The sequence below is a fragment of the Sander lucioperca genome, chromosome 17 (assembly GCF_008315115.2).
Source record: "Sander lucioperca isolate FBNREF2018 chromosome 17, SLUC_FBN_1.2, whole genome shotgun sequence".
NCBI classification, from domain to species: domain Eukaryota; kingdom Metazoa; phylum Chordata; class Actinopteri; order Perciformes; family Percidae; genus Sander; species Sander lucioperca.
In genome coordinates, this window is record NC_050189.1 from 28,970,383 (window position 1) to 28,989,058 (window position 18,676).

Sequence of the window (18,676 nt, forward strand, 5' to 3'; positions counted from 1 at the left end):
GGAATTTTTTTTGACAGAATGAATCATTTATTACAGCAAAAAGGCATATAGCATAATCTGCTTCCATCACACAAGTATAAAACGGCATCTTTTCATCTCAAAGCATCTTTTACTACAGAGTAAAGCAAGTTGACTTACAGGTCTGAAATGAGTTAAACTGCAGCCATTATTCTATAAAATAACTATAGAAAAACTGATTACAGACCAGAGGAAATTACACAAAAACGAGATATGATACAGCTCCATGAGTGTGAGCTTCTCTGCTATAAGCATGTACTTCTAAATGTTGCTTGTTTGATAATTATATGTAGACCTTCATTTGGTTCATTACTACATTTTGTTGAGACTCAACAAAGGAACCTGCGTAAGAGTCAGTTACTGCTGACCTTCACAACACATTCAAAAAAGTTTCAAAGTAATACACGGGGATATGTAATTACAAGGACGATGGACATCATTTGCATAGACTTACCTCCACATCTTGATTAACACCTACCACTTTGTTTAAAAATCAAAAGGCAGACCAAACGTACATTTCTGAGTGACAATCACAAAAACACTGACCAGAGCTGTTATGAAAGATTTTCAGTGGAGGGAATTACGTTCTCAACAAGCCGTATTACGTTTGTGGGCTTGTTGAGCCGTGCGTTGCCAATGCCGCACGTCGGTTTGAATTATGTTTTTATATTTTTTTATTTGCTCTCACGATCGCTTCCGCTGCCAGGGTTGCAACTGACATAATAGGCTAAAACAACGGCAGTTTATGGAAAGCACAAGTGTAATTATGGTCAGATCTTGGTCCTGACTGATGGGGAAGAGATATTGATAAGCGTTGTGATTTACGCATTCACGGCGTCGGCTATTTTATTTTTTTTTGCCAGCGTTACTTCCTGTGTTAGGAAGCAGCGACTGTATTGCGTTTTTCCTGTAAAACCGTGTCTGTGTTTTTCATATTTATGTAGAATTCTAGTTTGCTCTTCTTACGTAAAGTACGCGAGTACAGGCCTCGGACGTCTTCAGCAATCTGATCAGATTGTCTGTATACTACAAAGTTAATGATTGATGCTAAACAAGGGGTTTAACAAGTGCGACAAAAACAAAATCGGGATATGTTAAGTCCTGTCTTTTATATCATTTGTCGGTCAAACTGTATCTAAAGGCTGGCAAAACCCTCTAATACAATTCCATAAGAGTCTTTGCTGGTGTTTCCACAGTGAGCAGTTTTGCCACATTCTGTCTCTTACAACCCTATTATATCCACCTTTTGTTTCCTTTTTTGTCTTTTATAACAACAAAGGACTTTTAGTTCAGGAGGTAAAAAGGGGCAGATACAAGTGGTCTATGTAAATAAGTCAAAAAAATTCACGTGGATAAGCTTTAAGTCGGGTGTCCCGACACAAACCCAGCTTGGCTTCCACTGTTAAAAATGGAAATTAGACGATCCTCGTCAGCGGACATCAACTCATCAAACTCGTCCAGCACGACGGGCTGCTGTCTGTTGTTGTTGGACGCCATGTCGATCATGCCCTCGTTCTGGAGCAAGTTGACGATGCTGTTGGGGTAATTCATCCAGGTGCTTCCTGGGATGCCGGCGGGGTCAGAAGTGTTGTGGGATGCCACGCTGTGGGCCGCAGTGGAAGAGCTGGGAGGGGCAGCCTGTTGGCACGAAGCCTGAGCCAACATGGAGCTGCCGTTTCCACTCTCGCTCATGAGGGCGGGGTTCAGAAGGTCCTCAAAGTCGTCCATGTTTAGGTTGTCCAGAGCGCCTGGGGCCTGGGCTTCGGAGAAGCTCGGGAACTCTGGGATGTCGTCGTCCGCGAGTGCTGCGTCCACCCGGAACTGAGAGCCGTGCATGGTGAAGGAGCTGCTGGGCTGTGAGGAGGCCGTGCTCCCCTGAGAAGTTGCAGGCTCCTGGGCCATGGCTGAGGACATGTTGGGGAAGAACTCATGAAGGTCTGACAGGTTGACGGTGGAGAAGTCTTGGTTGGCGGTGGGAGCGGCGGTAGAAGAGCAGGAGGGTGCTGCCTGGCTCAGTGTAAAGTTGGACACTGGAGTGGCTTTGGGCTGGGAGCCCAGGTTCAGGCTCTCCATGATCCTCCATGTTTGGTTTGAGGCTGCAGCAGAGCTGGAGGGGGAGGCCTCCATCTTGGGCTGGACTGAGAAGAGCTGGCCTGGTTGATAGGAGTAGGAAGGCTGGCCTTTTGCTCCACTGGCACCAGGGGGCAGCACAGGTGCTGGACACACACACACACACACACACACACACACACACACACACACACACACACACACAAAAACAAGGACATTGAGCTCCGCTACTGAAAATCTTGTAACAATCTTTATGCAGAAAACTACCTACATCATCAGTTTAAGGTTGATTTTAAATAAGATTCATTGAGTACACTCTGCTCTCCCATTCTTTCACCGGCTGTTGGAGGTTATTTTCCTATTATTATAAAAAATTATAATAATAGGAAAATAAGCTTTGTTACTTCACCTCTATATATAAATGTAAGACTATTTAAACAGACTCACCACCTTGGGACGGAGCCTTGGCTGTGACTGTTCTCCTTGCCGGGCTTATGTGCCGTCTATCTTGTGGAATGGACACTGAAATTCAAAACAGACGTGATTATAATACATAGCAACTATAAATCCCTATTACCTGGTTATTAGTCTGGATCAACGGCAGTTCATTCACCGGATAATCGCTGGTTGTCCCTCGCAAAACTCTGTGTATTTCGGGGAACAACAACAAACTTGGAGCTAGGCTACGCGCTGAAAACGGCGAGTTTTGAAAGAAGATGTGGACGGTGCAACAAGGCAGGACTGCTCGGTTCTTTCAGGGAATGACTGTAAAGGTTTACAAGGGATATGTTTAATCTTACGGTAAGGCTGCTCGATTATGGGAAAAAAAAATAAAATCATAATCACGATTACTTACTGACTTTTGGAAAGATGTTGCATTTATTGAACTTAAAAAAAACAGTTAAATACAAAACAGTGAGAAGACCTTGAACTGTGAAATGTTCTTAATACTTTTCCCGTTGAACTTCTTTTGTTTCATTCAATACACAGAACAAAATAAGAGTTTACTTGCAAAATAATCCTTTTTATAAATCATTAGAAGCCAAAATCGTAATTGCGCTTAAAATTTCGATTAATTGCACAGCCCTGTGTTATGTCATGTTATGTTATTTACTCTCTAACTGGGACGTTTACGGACCGACTGACGGGATTGAAGTCATGTTACACACGGTGATACACTGGTGAGAGCAAATGAGGTTTAACCGTGTATCCAGCTAATTTAAATAGCTCACGTTACTGTACTGTGTTAACAGTTCCCTTCATTAAATATTGTTAGGTGGCGTTTTCTTTTATCGGGCTGCAAGTGTTCCACCAAAACAAGTTCCTTCCTGAGACTTTGCAGAGCGACCGTGGCTGTGTCCGGAGCTTAGCGCCGCCCAAGACGATTGTGATTGGTTTAAAGAAATGCAGACAACTCAGAGCGTTTTTTTTCTCCCATCTTGGAGCGTATATTCGGTAGGGTTTCTCCATATGAGGAAAATATGCTTTATGTGATAACGTTGAATATTGCGATAATGATATTACTTGCTATAAATAAACAGATAATAAAGTGTCTTCAGTTCTGCATTTCTGCTGCTTTCAGTATTCTGCTACAATACAACAAATTGCTTGTTGAATTTAAAACAAATGAAAGGAAATCTATCTTTTACGGAACAAATTGAACATTGAATTGAACAAACAGTAAAAGGCACCACTAGTTTAAGCATGTCAGTTGCACATTAAAGTGTAGTTTTCTACTGATACTCTCTTTCAACTAACACAAAAAAAATACTCTACACTGAGTGTCTTTAGCGATGTATCCCAGCCTTTCACGATGTGTTTACTGTGCCAGCTGATATTGTGATGACGATTAAAAAAACAATATATTGTGCAACCCTTAATGCATGGTGTAGTCAGACCTTACTCTGCAGCGCTGTGGAGATAGATCTGGCAATGCGAGACTACCTTATTATACATACTGTATAGCAGTGAGCTTATCAACGTACCACTAGACAGCATGGGCCCCAGCTTCAGGCTCTGGAACATGTCCCCTGTACGCTTCCTCTTCTCACTCAGCCTGTATTCATCTACAAGGGGGCGTTTTTAAAGAAGCAGTTAGAAGGTCTAGTATTTTGAGAGATCTATCAATTTTCTCAGGAAAAGCTTACATGAGTCACTTAGGCGAAATGGGGACATTGCCTCTTACCTGGGTCAGCGGGCAGGTACTGGAAGTCCATTGGCTCGCTGACCTCGCGGTCAGAGGGCCGGCGGAGCTGCATCTTGACTCTAACTGGCTCGGAGAGGTTAGTGTCGCGGTACGGCGGCGTGCGGAACACAATGGCCACCTGCCTGTGGACATCAGCCTGGGAGAAAGTGCCCTTCCCCTCCCAGGAGTCCTGGAAGAAACGCACCTCGATGTCTTCTACAGGGGAACAGACAACGGGACATCTGAGAATGTAAACTCCACTCGGTTACCAGCACAACAACTGAGGGACAAAGCTGCATTTTAATTAAAAAAAATATGTGTGATTAGATCAGATTAGATCGGATAAGAACAAATTGGGAAATTCAAGTGCTACATCAGCAAATATAAGACACACAGCACACATACACAACATACAAGAAATAATAAATAGGATAGAATATAACTATTCAACATAAAAAAAAGAAACAAGAAAGAATGTACAAACGTATGTAAAAGTGGCAAATAAAAATGTACAACCTACTTAAACAGTATTTATAAAGATGTAAGTAAAGCTATCTTTGTGCAAGTTGCACTATTAGAACAGGCATTATGCAACATGACCTCACACAAATTGCAACAGAAACTCTTCCCACTGATTTAGTCTCCGATTTAGATTTATTAAACATTTGTCAGATTTTCTGATACAATTTGTGTGAGACTCATCCCTTTTTTCTCACGAAATGCTAGTACTACATCGGGATGTATATGAATCTCATCTAACAAACAGTGTTCAAAAGTTTAACATTATCTTTGATAGTGAGCATATATTTTTGCCATCTTTGCTTTGCTAAGGGGTTAATTAGAAAGCGATAATGCAGAGAAATTAAAGCAAAAGAAAGAAACTTGAAGTTCACGAGGCGCCGGGCCGGAAAGTGTTGGACTTTATATCAGCATCACAGCCCCCACACAGGAAATCCTTCTGATGAGTATCTCATGATTATCTCACATTTAGAAGTTTGCAGACACAGAAACACAGTGGGAAGCAGTTCATTGTCATTAGACAAATATGGCGTATTAGTATAATATTAGAAAATAGGTCAACTGAGAAGTGGACGCTGGAATACAGGATGAAAGCTTCTGGTTCGGTCAATCAGAGATAATACCACTGCTTTGCATTACACAAAGCAGATATGGTGACAGGCAAGGAAACGTCGCGTGCAACAATGGCGGTGTACAGAAATATCAGTTCAGGCCAGGGTGGTTGATGGAGTGCAGATGGTGTGTTATCTGAGAGCAGAGGTTTTTGAAATGTATTCTTAAAGCTGCATTCTTCTTGTTTTTGACCACAGGACCAAGCTGAAATGATAACTGTATGAAGTGATTGGGGAACATGTTAGCAGACACAGAGCAACATTAGCATTCATTTAGAACACATGTTTCTGGCCACCAGAAGTCCAATATTTACTCGCCTCCTTTTAGCTCTGTTTTGGTATCTACTAGCTTCAGTTGTAACGAAAGAAACTCACCATGACGCACGGTTATTATAGTAAACTAAAACTAAAATAAGCAGTGAAAAATATTTATTAATTTTTTTTTTTTTTTAAGCTGTAGAAAGGAAAGGGGGTAGAGATGGGGGGGGGGAGGACATGCAGAAAAAGGGTTGGAATCTAACCCGGGCAATTGCGGTAAGGACTGAGCCTTGGTAGGCGGGGCACACGCTTAACCAGCTGAGTTACCAAGGCGCCGCATTTAATTTAAATAGAAATTAAAAGCTCCACAGGGTTTCTGCAGGTTTCACCAAGTCAAATTTAAGACTTTTTAAGACCTTTATGAATGATATTTAAGACCTTTATCACAACACCAGCTGAGTCCTAAATTCAGGTTTTTCAAGCCAAGTATCACTAAACTTGCACTTCCTCATAGCTGAAGAATAAAATCAGTTTCATGTCTGCGGTACAATCAGAGACAGACTCAAGAACTCAAGAACACGAAAGCTGATTGGCTGCTATATAAGTTGCATGTTGGTCTCATTTGTAGCGAAATTATATTTGGACTAGCTACAGAAAGAACTACAACACCACGGAATTTAAAAAGAAAGAGCATTAGAGGTAGAACACAATACTTCAGCAAATTTAAGACTTTTTAAGGCCTAATATTTAGATATTGAAACGTTAAGAGTTTTCTAACAGGAGCAGGAAACCCTGCTCCAAGAAGAACTAAACTGAAACTATATTTACTGGTTAAAAACTGATGCAAATCACGTAAATCATCTCAGTTTTAGTTCATGAGCTATAATATGTCTCCACTGAAAAAAGGAGACGGCATGAATTTCTGTCAACTATCGTGACACTGAACCAGAGAAATCGTAACTAACTTAAACTAAAATGATACTGAAAAGTCAAAAATTTAATAAAAAGCAATTGACTGTGTTAGCATAATTTATGAGTTTGGCTATTTCATAATCTCCACTGAGTGAACATAGAAACCCACTGTGTCTGTGAACATAAACGTACACTTTATTGTGAGAGTCTGGGTTCTATTTCTAAAGAGAGAGATATTTTTTTTTAGGGATTTTTCTTTATACAGAACAGCTGAAGAGAGACAGGAGATCGGGGTCGAGAGAGAGGGGATGACATGCAGCAAAGGGCCTCGGGCCGACTCCAACCCGGGCCGCTGGCCAGGACTGAGCCTACATAGTGCGCGCGCTCTACCAGGGAAGCTAGAGGCCGCCTTGGAGCCGGGGCTCTATTTCACTGCACACAATGAATACTTAGTATCAGTATTTCTTCCTAAAACAATGAACCATCAACTTAGGAAGGGACATACTGTACAGGCTTATTGTACCTTTTTGCACTTTGTCACACAGCAGAAAGATTTCATCCCCTCCTTTGCAGCTTCCAGAGTTGCGGTTGACTCGGCAGATCTTTAGCTCAGCTGTGTTTGGGGCCCCTTTAAGACAAAAAAACAAAACAAAAAAACAGCATGTATGAATACATATAAATACAAATAAGTACAACAGCAAGGCTACGGATTAACACCAGACACCTTTTAAATAAGATAATCCTTTATTAGTCCCACAGCAGGGACATTTGCAGCGTTACAGCAGCAAAGGGGAGAGTGCAATAACACAAAGCATCAGTGGAAAAAGCAAGATATAACAAATAACCAGTAGAAAAGCTCAATATAATAAGTAGACAGACATAACGGTTGTATTCACAGCACATTGGAAATGCGGAGGAAATGCGGAGAATGACAAGTCCATATTACGCACAATAAGCAGCCTAAAATTCAATTATTTCCTCTGTATAATTCCCTTTTTCTGGTCTTCTGTTTTATTTATAAATGCACTGGAAGCAGTTCCTTTTTTTTCAGGACTTTTCTGTTGTAACATTTTTATAAAAAGCACTGGAAGCGGATCCTTTTTATTTTTTTTTTTTTAATGGAGGTGCGTTTATGTAGCTTCTGCATTTTCCCCAATTTCACCGCAGTGAAGCAGAAGGCAAAGTGTATCATTTGTGTACTGTATACTAGGGCTGGGATGATATGCTTTAGTCCCTATTGTATTCTTTCACCATACATGGGTGCCGATTCGATTTGTATTGCATTTTTCATTTACTGCGATTCTAGAAGTATTGCGATTCGATAGTATTCAATTTTGCGATTTTTTTTCCTTCTTTAACAAAAACAAAAGTTGAATAATACACTTCTAGAGACAATATATCGTGAGACATTTCTAAAAACTAATTGTTTTCTAAGAAAGAATACACATCACATGCCAGTCAGTCAGTCTGACATTTATTTCATTCATAAAGAAGAACGTCACACAGATTTTCCGTTTTTTTCTGCTTACACTCTGTTTAGCTGGAAACGGATATGATGTAGTCAGGGTTACCGTATAAAAAGAAAATATTAGGGTGAATCATTGGTAAAAAAAAATCCATGAATTAAAATATTCTCGATACATACATACATACATACACAGACCCCACTGTATATTATTCAAAAGTATAATAATTGCATTTATAATGACTGCTGCTCATAAAAAAAAAGTCAACCTGGCTTTAATTTAAGTAGTGGATATCACATTTCAAAAGTGAAACAAAACCAAAATGGAAACAATTATTCACAATAACGACTATTCAAAATAACGACTAATAACGAGCAACTGACAGATCTACCTATTGGATCCTCAACTGAGATACAGCAGAGTGGAGACTCCTGACCTTACACACAACCCTACTAATGTGAATCACCTTCTACCAGAGACAATTGTCTTGATTCTCACACTCAACACGTTTCAACTGCCTGAGAACATACAATAGGGTTGGGCAGTAATACGCTATACCACAGATTCTAAAAATAGCAACGGTATCAGTTTCAATACCGTCATTAAAAAAAATGCAATGCACTTATATAGGAGACAGTGATTAAATATTATATTGTGGTGACCCACAAGTAAGACTGAAAGAGACATTCACCAAGGTACTGTACCTTAATTATGTCAAATGACGACGGTGGTGAAAATGCTGTTGCTGCGGCGGCGCCGGCCGCTGCTGGCAACGCAACTAATGCCGGTGCTATCGTCGCGGCCACCATCAAGTTACCGGACTTTTGGCAGCACAACCTACTTAGTGGTCCCTAATACTGTATCTGAAGTCTCTTTATATATACCTTAGTGGTCCCCTAATACTGTATCTGAAGTCTCTTTTATATAGACCTTAGTGGTCCCCTAATACTGTATCTGAAGTCTCTTTTATATAGACCTTAGTGGTCCCCTAATACTGTATCTGAAGTCTCTTTTATATAGACCTTAGTGGTCCCCTAATACTGTATCTGAAGTCTCTTTTATATAGACCTTAGTGGTCCCCTAATACTGTATCTGAAGTCTCTTTTATATAGACCTTAGTGGTCCCCTAATACTGTATCTGAAGTCTCTTTTATATAGGCCTTAGTGGTCCCCTAATACTGTATCTGAAGTCTCTTTATATAGACCTTAGTGGTCTCCTAATACTGTATCTGAAGTCTCTTTTATATAGACCTTAGTGGTCCCCTAATACTGTATCTGAAGTCTCTTTTATATAGGCCTTAGTGGTCTCCTAATACTGTATCTGAAGTCTCTTTCCTGAAATTCAGCCTTGGTGCAGAATTACAGCCACTAGAGCCAGTCTCACAATGAGCTTTCCTTAGGATGTGCCATTTCTGTGTCTGTAGCTTTAAATGCTATTGAGGAGGAGAGAGGGGGGAGCAAGGTGGAGGTTGGGGGTGTGGCCTTGACCAACTGCCATGCTGGCTCATTTGAAAGCCAAGATGTCTCTCTCTAATGGGCCAAATTCTCTGAGTGGTCAAAGCAGAGAAAGGGGAGGTAACCTTTCCCCTTATGACATCATAAAGGGAAGATTCCAGCTCGGCCCATCTGAGCTTTCATTTTCTCAAAGACAGAGCAGGATACCCAGGGCTCGGTTTACACCTATCGCCATTTCTAGCCACTGGGGGACCATAGGCAGGCTGGGGGAACGCATATTAATGTTAAAAAAAAAACTCATAAAGTGACATTTCCAAGCCATGGGACCTTTAATCTTTTACCATCTTAACATTCTCTGATCCAAGTTCTTAGTCTAATGTGTGTGTGTTTATGTTTGCACCATAGAGTAGCACTTTTACTTACTTAGTACTTATGACAATAAAGTCCATTCTGATTCCGATTCCAATATTAGCATTCAAAAATCTACATCAAGTGAACCCTAATACAGGTATGTTTGTATGTTTGTGCTTGAGTTGACGCATATGTGTTGCCCACTCACTGTTGTCAAAGATGGGCTGCGACACCACAGGGTCCAGTGAGAACAGCTCCCCTGTCGGCAGAGTGATGGAGGCCTGGAAGCAAAGCCGAACCGAGTTCAGGTCAAACTCCTCCTCCCACACCTTCGCCTCGGGAACTGCAGCCAAGACACAGCGGGGGGAAAAGGTGGGGTTCACAATCAGGCAACACAGCCGTCTGGCAAAGCACCGCATCCTGTTACATGCAGGCTATCAGTATTTCAAGATCAGTTGAGGGTGAAGCTAACAACTAGCACTTCCTGTTATTGGGACTGTGTATATAAACTAAAAAAGGCATTCTTGCTCAAAATACTATGGCGGCATATCAGGGACATTGTAGGTAAAAAAATAATTATGGAGCCAGGGAAAGGGGTAATATTCACAGAAATTAAAACTCCCAACAAAGTCGTAAATTTACAATAAAAAAAAACTGCAATATTCTCTGAGATTATAGTGGTACATTGACGAGAAGGAATTTATAAACCAGAAAATAAATAGAATATTAATTGAGATTATGAAGTCATAAATTTGCACAGCAAAGGTAAACGCTAAACTGGCTACAGGTTAAAATACAAATATGTTGTATAGATAGGAGGACAGAGAGCGATACCACTCGCTCCATAAAATGTATCCATGACTGTAGCTAGCTTGACATTAGCCAAAAAGCATCTAGCTAGCTACAGTATTTGACCATTGTCTTGTATAAGAACAGCCATTTCAAGCTAGTTTGTCAGCCTTGCAAGTTAAATAAAGGTAGTGAACATTGTTACTGCAAAGTTAGGAGCGCTAGCAAACAGGTTGGTGCTAGTAGTAATTTTTTAGGAAGAATGGGCATATTTTATTTTGAAAAACAGATGAAATGACATTATTTTTAAACTCTCACTTTTAGAGTAATTGAGCACGTTTGGCTTTAGATTAGATTCTTTCTACTTTATCAGTAACATTTACAACATAAATATCAGTTCATTTAAATAATAGTCTTTTGTTGGAGATGTGGGACAGAGGACGGCCGGTTGCTTCATGTCCTGTGGTCCTGTGATAAGGTCCAGGAATGTTGGACCAGGATACATGATAACCTATGTCAGATTGCAGGGATCCAGGTTCCATTCAGCTCAAGATTATTTGTTCTGGGAGATGGGTCAATCTTAAGTGGGATGGGTAATCACATAAGAAGCTGGGTCCAGACTAGTCTAATGGGATGGAAGAATGAAGGGGTGCTGTCAGTCCAGGAGTGGGCTTGTGAGATGGCTAGGGTGTATATGACGGGCTTACGGTGCTGTCATTTATACATATGTTTATTTGGTTTATTGTCTATTCTCGAGTTGTATGTGTTGTATTATTGTTAAAAAATTTAAATTGTTAATCACACACAAAAAAAGGGACTCTCGCCACACTGCACATTACCTTTTCACACAATGATAGAAGTGCTTTATGTCGCACGCTCTTCTTTCAGCATGACCACTTACTGTTGAAGGGGTTGTTATTGGTCTGCAGCCTACAAGTGATGGCCTCATTCACGTCCTTCTTCTTGACACACTGTATGCCCAGGTTCTGAAAACTGAAAGCAAACGTAGTCTAAGACCGAAACCAAAAGACCGAAACCACTGAAGCAAACGTGTACTTTCTAATTCATTTTATGAACTCTTTTTCATAGAACTCTATTTCTTTTTGTTTGTTTAGTTTTTTTTGTGTGAAACAAAATACTCTGGGACCAACACCTAACTGTGGTCAACGCCCAATTTACAGTTCACACATGGTTTTCTCTCTATTAACCCAAGTTTTAATCTTCTTTGCATCTCCGCATTTAAAAGCCGTATGTAAAAATAATAATGTATAATCATCACTATGAGTTACTGACCACTTCCACCAGTTGAGAGAACTTGACTTCTACTTGACTTCAAGTGCACTACCAACAGAGATATTTTAGACATTCAATAACATCAACTTGTTACCAGCTGTTTAACCTATATTCTATTGTATTAGTTTGTATTATTGTATTTTAAGTTTGAGTATCGTTGGTATCGATTTCGATACCAGTTCCTGAACAATACTTTTTCAGGATACCAACTTTATAAAAATCCATTTTAACAAAAAGAAATTACAACACTACGGTACAAATGGTGGTTTTCCTGCGTGTCTCTACAACGTGTAACGAACAGCCAATCACAAACATTATTTGATCTCGGTAGAAGCATGCTGCATGCTTATTGGCTCACTGACGCTGATGAGAATACTCTTATGGTATTGAAATTTGGTATTGAATGACAAGGCATTTTCGATAGTCCATACTATGGCGGCAATTTGGTCGGTGCCAAAAAATATCAAAGTTCGGTGCCCCGCCCTACACAAAAGGAAATCATATTTTGAGAAAATAATTTTCTCTCTGGCTCAAAATATCCTATGCTCCTATTACTTGCCTGTATCTACTATAATGTGTACAAGAAATCCTTGTAATTTAGACTACCATATAGCTCTTTTCTAACTTTTTATCAATGCAATTATACATTTTTCAATGTGAAAAACAAATGACTAATATAAACAAGTGCACTGGATCACTCTGGAGTACAATACTGGCAGTACACACTGTTTAGATTTCGTCACAGTCGTGATAAAGAAAGACAGACAGACATAGTTCCCTCTGTCCAGATTGACTGCTTAAATGATGTAATAATAAACATTACGTGATTAAAAGTATCTGGTCAGTCACTGTCCTTTGTCCTGCGCTTTTTTCCCCACAGACCCTTAATACTTTCTTTACTCTCTTTCGCATAGGCCTGCTGTAATTATAAATGTAATGTAACTTATTTACATTTTTTACATTGTATTTTAGGATGCCTATGGACAATTGGCTGAGGACTACAGATGGAAATTAGCCGTAGAGGCTAAAGCTGCTCCTTTTACTGTACAGTTAATTAAAGGGGACTGTCCACGACATTATAAACTAATAAAGTGAACTACTTATTTTGAACAGTGGCGAGTTTTGATTGACACACAGAGGATACTAAACTGAAAGACAGCAAAGCAAGCAGAGGTAAAGTCAACTTGTCGTTGGGCGGTTAATGTTTTACCAAGGCGACAGTAAACACGTCATCTCCAACGAAAGATAAAGTCCTTATCGGGGCCCATCTCTAACAAATGCCACCTTGTTTTCATGTGAAACCTCAGTTTCAAGTGAGGTAACTCTGTGTCCCTTTGAACACTGGCAAAAAGTGGCATCGCTTCTCTCGAATTTCTCTCAAGGGCGTGAGAAAGAGAGCATGGTGTCTCTGTCAAGGCACAGTGCGAGCCACACATTCACTCTCCGGCCTACCTGTGTATCCGTCTCTCCTGCAGGTCCGCCTCGTAGTAGCCATGTTTGCAGTCTTTCCCAACCAGTTCGTGGGGGTGAGGCTTGTGCGGCGCGTTCTTCGTCACCAACGAGATGCGAACACGCAGCGGGCCGCTGTAGTTGTGCACCTGTAGGAGGAACATGCCATACATGATTCCAAATATTGTAAGGGCACTCGAGAAGAGTGACGCTTGCTCACAGTCTAGTTAAATGGCTGATCTCACTCACTATGGCAGCCTACTCCTCAAACGGACAAACTTCATCTAATAACTCATAAGTTCTATGCTTCTTCCATTATTTATTTTCTGTTTTTATTATTTATTTTATTTATTGATATCGCTCGCTCGGTTATAACTGTTTGTTTATTGTATTCTCTTGAATATGCCTTTTTGATTGTGAAATTGTGAATAAGTGAATAAAAAAAAAAAAGAAGAGGTAATGTAGCTCCTATTCCACATTTTAGCATACACAACAGCTCATAATACTTGGATTTAAAAATGTTCTGTTATTTCTTATTATGTGTTATCATGGCTGGAATGAATCTCAGCGACGGATCAGCCAGTAGGTTTAAGCGTGATTTATGCTTCTGCATTAAATCTACGTAGGTACGTAGAGACACGGTCCCTACGTCGTAGCCTGACGTGCACCTTTCGAAAAATGTAACTCGGCCATGGCTTTGTAGCGTTGCATCCCTCCTGTAGCCGTTTGTGGCTTCTACAAGCAACGATAATATATTTAGCAAAAAAAAAAAAAGAGAGAGAAAGAATGCTGAAAGGCAATGTGGACGGCGAGGAGCTGGAGTGATCTTTCAGAACGTTTTTTTTTTTTTTTATTTCAAAAAGGAATAGTAAGAATCATATGGGCCCTACTCCATTTTCTTTTTACCCAAACTTCTACCAAAGTAGATTATTATGTAATCTTAACTACATTAGATGGATAACAACTAGGGGTGTGCAAAAAAATCAATTCACATTTGAATCGCGATTCAAGCTCTACCGATTAAAGTTTTTTTTTTTAAACTGTATGTCTACTGCAATCACATGGGAAAAGTAACTACATTTACATACTGTGAATCATTTTTTTTTTTTTTTTTTTTTTTAAAATCGAGAATCGTTTTTGAAATTAATCTTGAGCCTGAAAATGGATATCGAATCGTGACACTTTCTGAATCGTGCACCCCTAATAACAACTAGAAAACATGTTAAATAAGTTGCACCCCTCTCACCTTGATAGCTGGGTGGGTCTTAGTGGTGTCGTTGCTCTTCTCTCCGGGGATGCTGCCAGCCGAACGGCCCTCACACTTATACCTAAACCTCATCCCCCTCTGCTTGGGCTGCTCGATGATCTCTATGTAGGGGGTCGCAGCTTGGACTGATGCACAGGTGGAAGGGAGACAGGAAGAATGGGACTTAAATGCAGCGTCACTGGATTTTGGAAATACTAAATAATACAGTATCCAGACCGGGGCTGGGCAATACATCGACATTATATTGATATGTGAGGCTAGATAATATGGCATTACATTTTGGATATTGTAATATGACACAAGTCTTTTCCTGGTTTTAAAGACTGGATTACAGTAAAGTGATGTCATTTTCTGAACTTACCAGACTGGTCTATCTGTTCTATTATTTGCCTTTACCTACTTAGTCATTATATCTACATTACTGATGATTATTTATCAAAGCTGTCATTGTGTAAATATTATGTGAAAGCACCAATGGTCAACCCTACAACATCGCCGCACTATCGACATCAATGCATTTGGTCAAAAACAAATAATATTTGATTCCACAGGTAATCCAGACTGTGAAACACTGCCTGTCTACCTGAATCAGTGTGTCAACACAGAAATAGCTCTGTCATTGATAATCGGTCAAAGGGCTGAAATGTTTACTTCTGAAAAGTCTGCAAAGTCATCGCACCTGGTTTTTATAGAACACTGATAACTTACGGGAAAGTGTTTCTTACCTGGGTTGAGTGGGGTCAGGCCCCATCCATACACACCTGTGGTGGACAGAAAAACAAGAAAAGACATGTCAACCACTTGCTAGTCGAAGTCTTGGAGCAATTAGTGGTTTACCATCCACAGTACATGACACACGGCATACAGTGGCAGCACCAATGACAAAAACCAAAAGCTGCTTTCAGCACATATTTGTGGTTCAGTAAGAGTTTGTCATGTGTATGCTGTGGTCAGGTCAGGGCGGAAATCTACTGGACACTGCAGCGTCCAAAAGAGGTCAAAGGGCGCTGAGATACAAGGGTTTCCCAGCTAAATATAATTACTCGCCATAAACTGCCCACCAAGCGCGGAAAGAAGAAGTGCAGACTGCAGAGTTAAGCAAACAATGACAGACAGGGTGTGATGTCAGTGTCAAATTACCAGCTGTGTTGCGAGGAGCCTCCATTGTAAGTGAAGATCAGAAGGCAGCGCTCTAGTTTCAGCTACTTGGTTAATAATGAATTGCTGAGATTCACGGCAAGAAGCGAGGTGTGACAAATGATCAGTTGGTCAAAGCTCCACCCGTCAGCTAGTCAGACTTGTTTGAAGTGAAATGTGTAGGATGCTTTCCAAGTTGCAACATGCGTGCTTGCCAGCCTCAGGCTAAACTCATAGAATGACAAAGCATGAAGGCCAATAAGTGTGTAATAATTACACTTTTATTGAGCCTGACGTTGTGAAAGTGAAAGTATATTCTTACCATAAGTTGGCCTTCATAAATCACTAATATCAAACCAGAGACTAAGCTCCTGAGACACTTGAGTGTGAGTCACTTTCACTCGAGTTGCCCTAACTGCTTCCACATGTTGTTGACTTGTTGTGATACGGATTCAGTAGCTCATCAATTTTACTGTCCTCTTCCTATACATATGAATACATCGTGTCTACCAAAAATGACGGTCTATTTTTGGAGGGAAGGTCTGTGAAGTGGGAAAATAAATGTGGAAAACACTTTAATCTCATAATGTATCCAAATCCATTATAGCCATAATAAAATCAGGCTATTTTGTTTTCATTTGCTTGCAAGGCAAACATAATGTAATATAAAATAGACACGTGGGCAGTTTTGAAATTGTCACAAGCTACTCTTCACATCGGCATACATACGTCCCACTAAAGAGACAGTATCTCACCACAACTTGGACGAAAGTATTGTGGGCTATTTCCATAATTTCCGTCCACTAAAAGTCATGCTACAACCGAGGTGGGCGGTTGCTAGCAGCTAGGACCAAATCACAATAGGACAGATTTTTAATTGAAACGAATGCTACCTGGTGGGTTATTTGTTGGCCGAATTCAACACAATGTATTAACACTGACATACAAGAAAACTGGTTATCCCATATTCCACAAATAGACAAATAACCAATAAATTGATACATCTTCGAACGAGGTTTGACATTTTCAGTCACTATGGGGAAATTCATGAGGTGGACTAAACCAACAGGCCTCTTGGCAGCTTTGTTCACGCGTGCCAGGTAAGTAACACACAGAGGAATACATGCAACCAATGTAACATTAACTTTCACTCGAATATGGCAGGGAGAAGTAATAAAAGCACAAAATATACGTCATACTTCCTACTGTACTTTAGCTTACTATCCGGGAACAGCAGACTCCCCCTGTTAGCGCAAACCCAGTGATAGCGGGGTTTTCCCCTGTGCGCAAAACAACTCCCTGTACATTTTCACCTTCTATGTATAAGGAAACAGGCCGAGCAAATAAATCCAGCTCCGCTTACCGTCCATGGCCGTGTCCGGGTCCGACTCACGCTTCTTCCGTCGACACCACTGTTTATTTGTTATTTGTTTTTGTCTTTTCTGCTAAAAAACGCGACAGCGCGGACACCAAAAACTTCTTGACATTGCTGTGCTTTCGCCTCCTTCGCTCCACCCACATCTGTGTACACAGAGCGCAGATAGTAAAGCTGGACAATACAAGGCTTCCGGTAAAAACAGTGCAGAAATAGTGCAACTTTTTTTGTGTGTAATCATGCGGACTTCACTATTTACAAGAAGGCATTGGACTGGTGCACGAAAAGTCCACTTCATTATCTTTATCAAAAGTAGGCTATACATGAATTACTTCTATTTTCCATTGATCTATTTTTCTTATTTATTGAAATAGTTGAACAGTAGTAGAATATCACATCACAGCATAAATATTGTAATTTCAATTAAACAAAAAAGATTGAATCTTTTTGCCTGTATATGCCTTTATGTAGGCTACAATGACATTGAAAATATATTTCTTGTGTCAAAAATATCAATGCTTTTCCTTAAAAACAATGGCCACTGATCTAAAATTCATTGTACCTTACAAAACATATATGTTAGCCTACCATGAAAAAACTACAATGTATTTCATAATTTGTGTATTCATTTAGAGCCATTAAAGGGACAGGAAACATCTGATGATCTTCTGTTCCTTCTGTCTTTTTGAAGCTTTTTTTGTACTTTTATCCATGAGGCTGTGATGTTGTTGTCTCCTTTCTTTTGTTTGAGGTAATATTTCACACGGTCATTTCAGATTGTGTCTACTTTTAGATATTGTGCTAGGATTGTAGGGGCTGTCTTGTGAACTTCAAAAAAATAGTACATCATTTCTTTTAAATTGAAAGTTTTAAACGCATTATTCAGTGAAAAATGAATACATTTATGATGACACTTATACATAAATATGCGTACATTTAGTAGTAATAGCAAAACATTGAATACAATAGTTTATTATTCATTAGTTATATAATACTAACGGTTACATGGGTTTTTACGGCAACTGTGCTATTATTTTGAAGGAAACAGTCGTCTGTTTCCGGTGTTGTCCTCTGGCTAGCTTGACGCAGCTGCACCCCTTTGCTTTCCCTCTGCAGTGCAACTTGCCACCACCCACTCAAAACAGTGCGGAAATACCCAGATGACGCACTTGAAAGCAACAAAAAAAAATAGTTTGTGAGTGGGAGAGGCAATAGCATAACTTATGGCTTTAGTCATAACCTGGAGAGAGTGTAAAGTCTGGATCCTTGGCGGCTGGCCTACGCAAAGATCTGTTTTCCAGGCCTTGTCATTGGCAAAGTAGTGTCAATAAACATGCAGGGCTCCTACCTTATTTTAGTAATTATTATTTGATCTGTACTGTATTTGTCCAACTGAATAAAATCATAAAATAGTCTTAAAAACAATGTATCAAAAACTTCACTCATAAAATTCACATTCTAACCAGAAGAGGGCGCTGTAAGAGAATAAATCTGATAATATGTAGTGACTGGACCTTAAAT

At 40.0% G+C, this 18,676-nt stretch overlaps 1 protein-coding gene and 1 long non-coding RNA gene across 5 annotated transcripts; both read right to left on the reverse strand.

Moving 5' to 3' along the window:
- Positions 1-1,129: 1,129 nt before the first annotated feature.
- On the reverse strand, positions 1,130-17,393 carry rela (v-rel avian reticuloendotheliosis viral oncogene homolog A). 4 transcript variants are annotated; one of them, XM_031279491.2, is made up of 11 exons: positions 17,144-17,393; positions 15,369-15,404; positions 14,623-14,768; positions 13,380-13,525; positions 11,536-11,627; positions 10,054-10,188; positions 7,097-7,201; positions 4,274-4,489; positions 4,074-4,154; positions 2,539-2,610; positions 1,130-2,231 (listed from the first exon to the last, which is right to left on the reverse strand). In XM_031279491.2, exons 1-11 carry the CDS (start codon positions 17,148-17,150, stop codon positions 1,378-1,380), a joined length of 1,890 nt encoding a protein of 629 aa, XP_031135351.1. In that variant the 5' UTR covers positions 17,151-17,393; the 3' UTR covers positions 1,130-1,377. The 4 variants fall into 4 exon arrangements, with proteins under 4 accessions (XP_031135351.1, XP_031135350.1, XP_031135349.1 ...); XM_031279490.2 differs by having other exon boundaries at positions 1,130-2,234; XM_031279489.2 differs by having other exon boundaries at positions 2,536-2,610.
- LOC118493547 lies at positions 11,745-13,373 on the reverse strand. Its single transcript, XR_004895499.1, has 2 exons — positions 12,751-13,373; positions 11,745-12,707 (listed from the first exon to the last, which is right to left on the reverse strand). It is a non-coding gene; the product is annotated as an uncharacterized LOC118493547 (long non-coding RNA).
- Positions 17,394-18,676: the final 1,283 nt, after the last annotated feature.

What these genes read in the sequence shown, in the direction of transcription:
- rela (XM_031279487.2), bottom strand. An exon ending in GTGTGACAAAGTGCAAAAAG is followed by an intron (nt 4,490 to 7,096) that starts GTACAATAAGCC and finishes GTTCCCCTGTAG; the next exon opens with AAGACATCGAGGTGCGTTTC. An exon ending in CAAGGCTCCGTCCCAAGGTG is followed by an intron (nt 2,235 to 2,535) that starts GTGAGTCTGTTT and finishes GTGTGTGTCCAG; the next exon opens with CACCTGTGCTGCCCCCTGGT.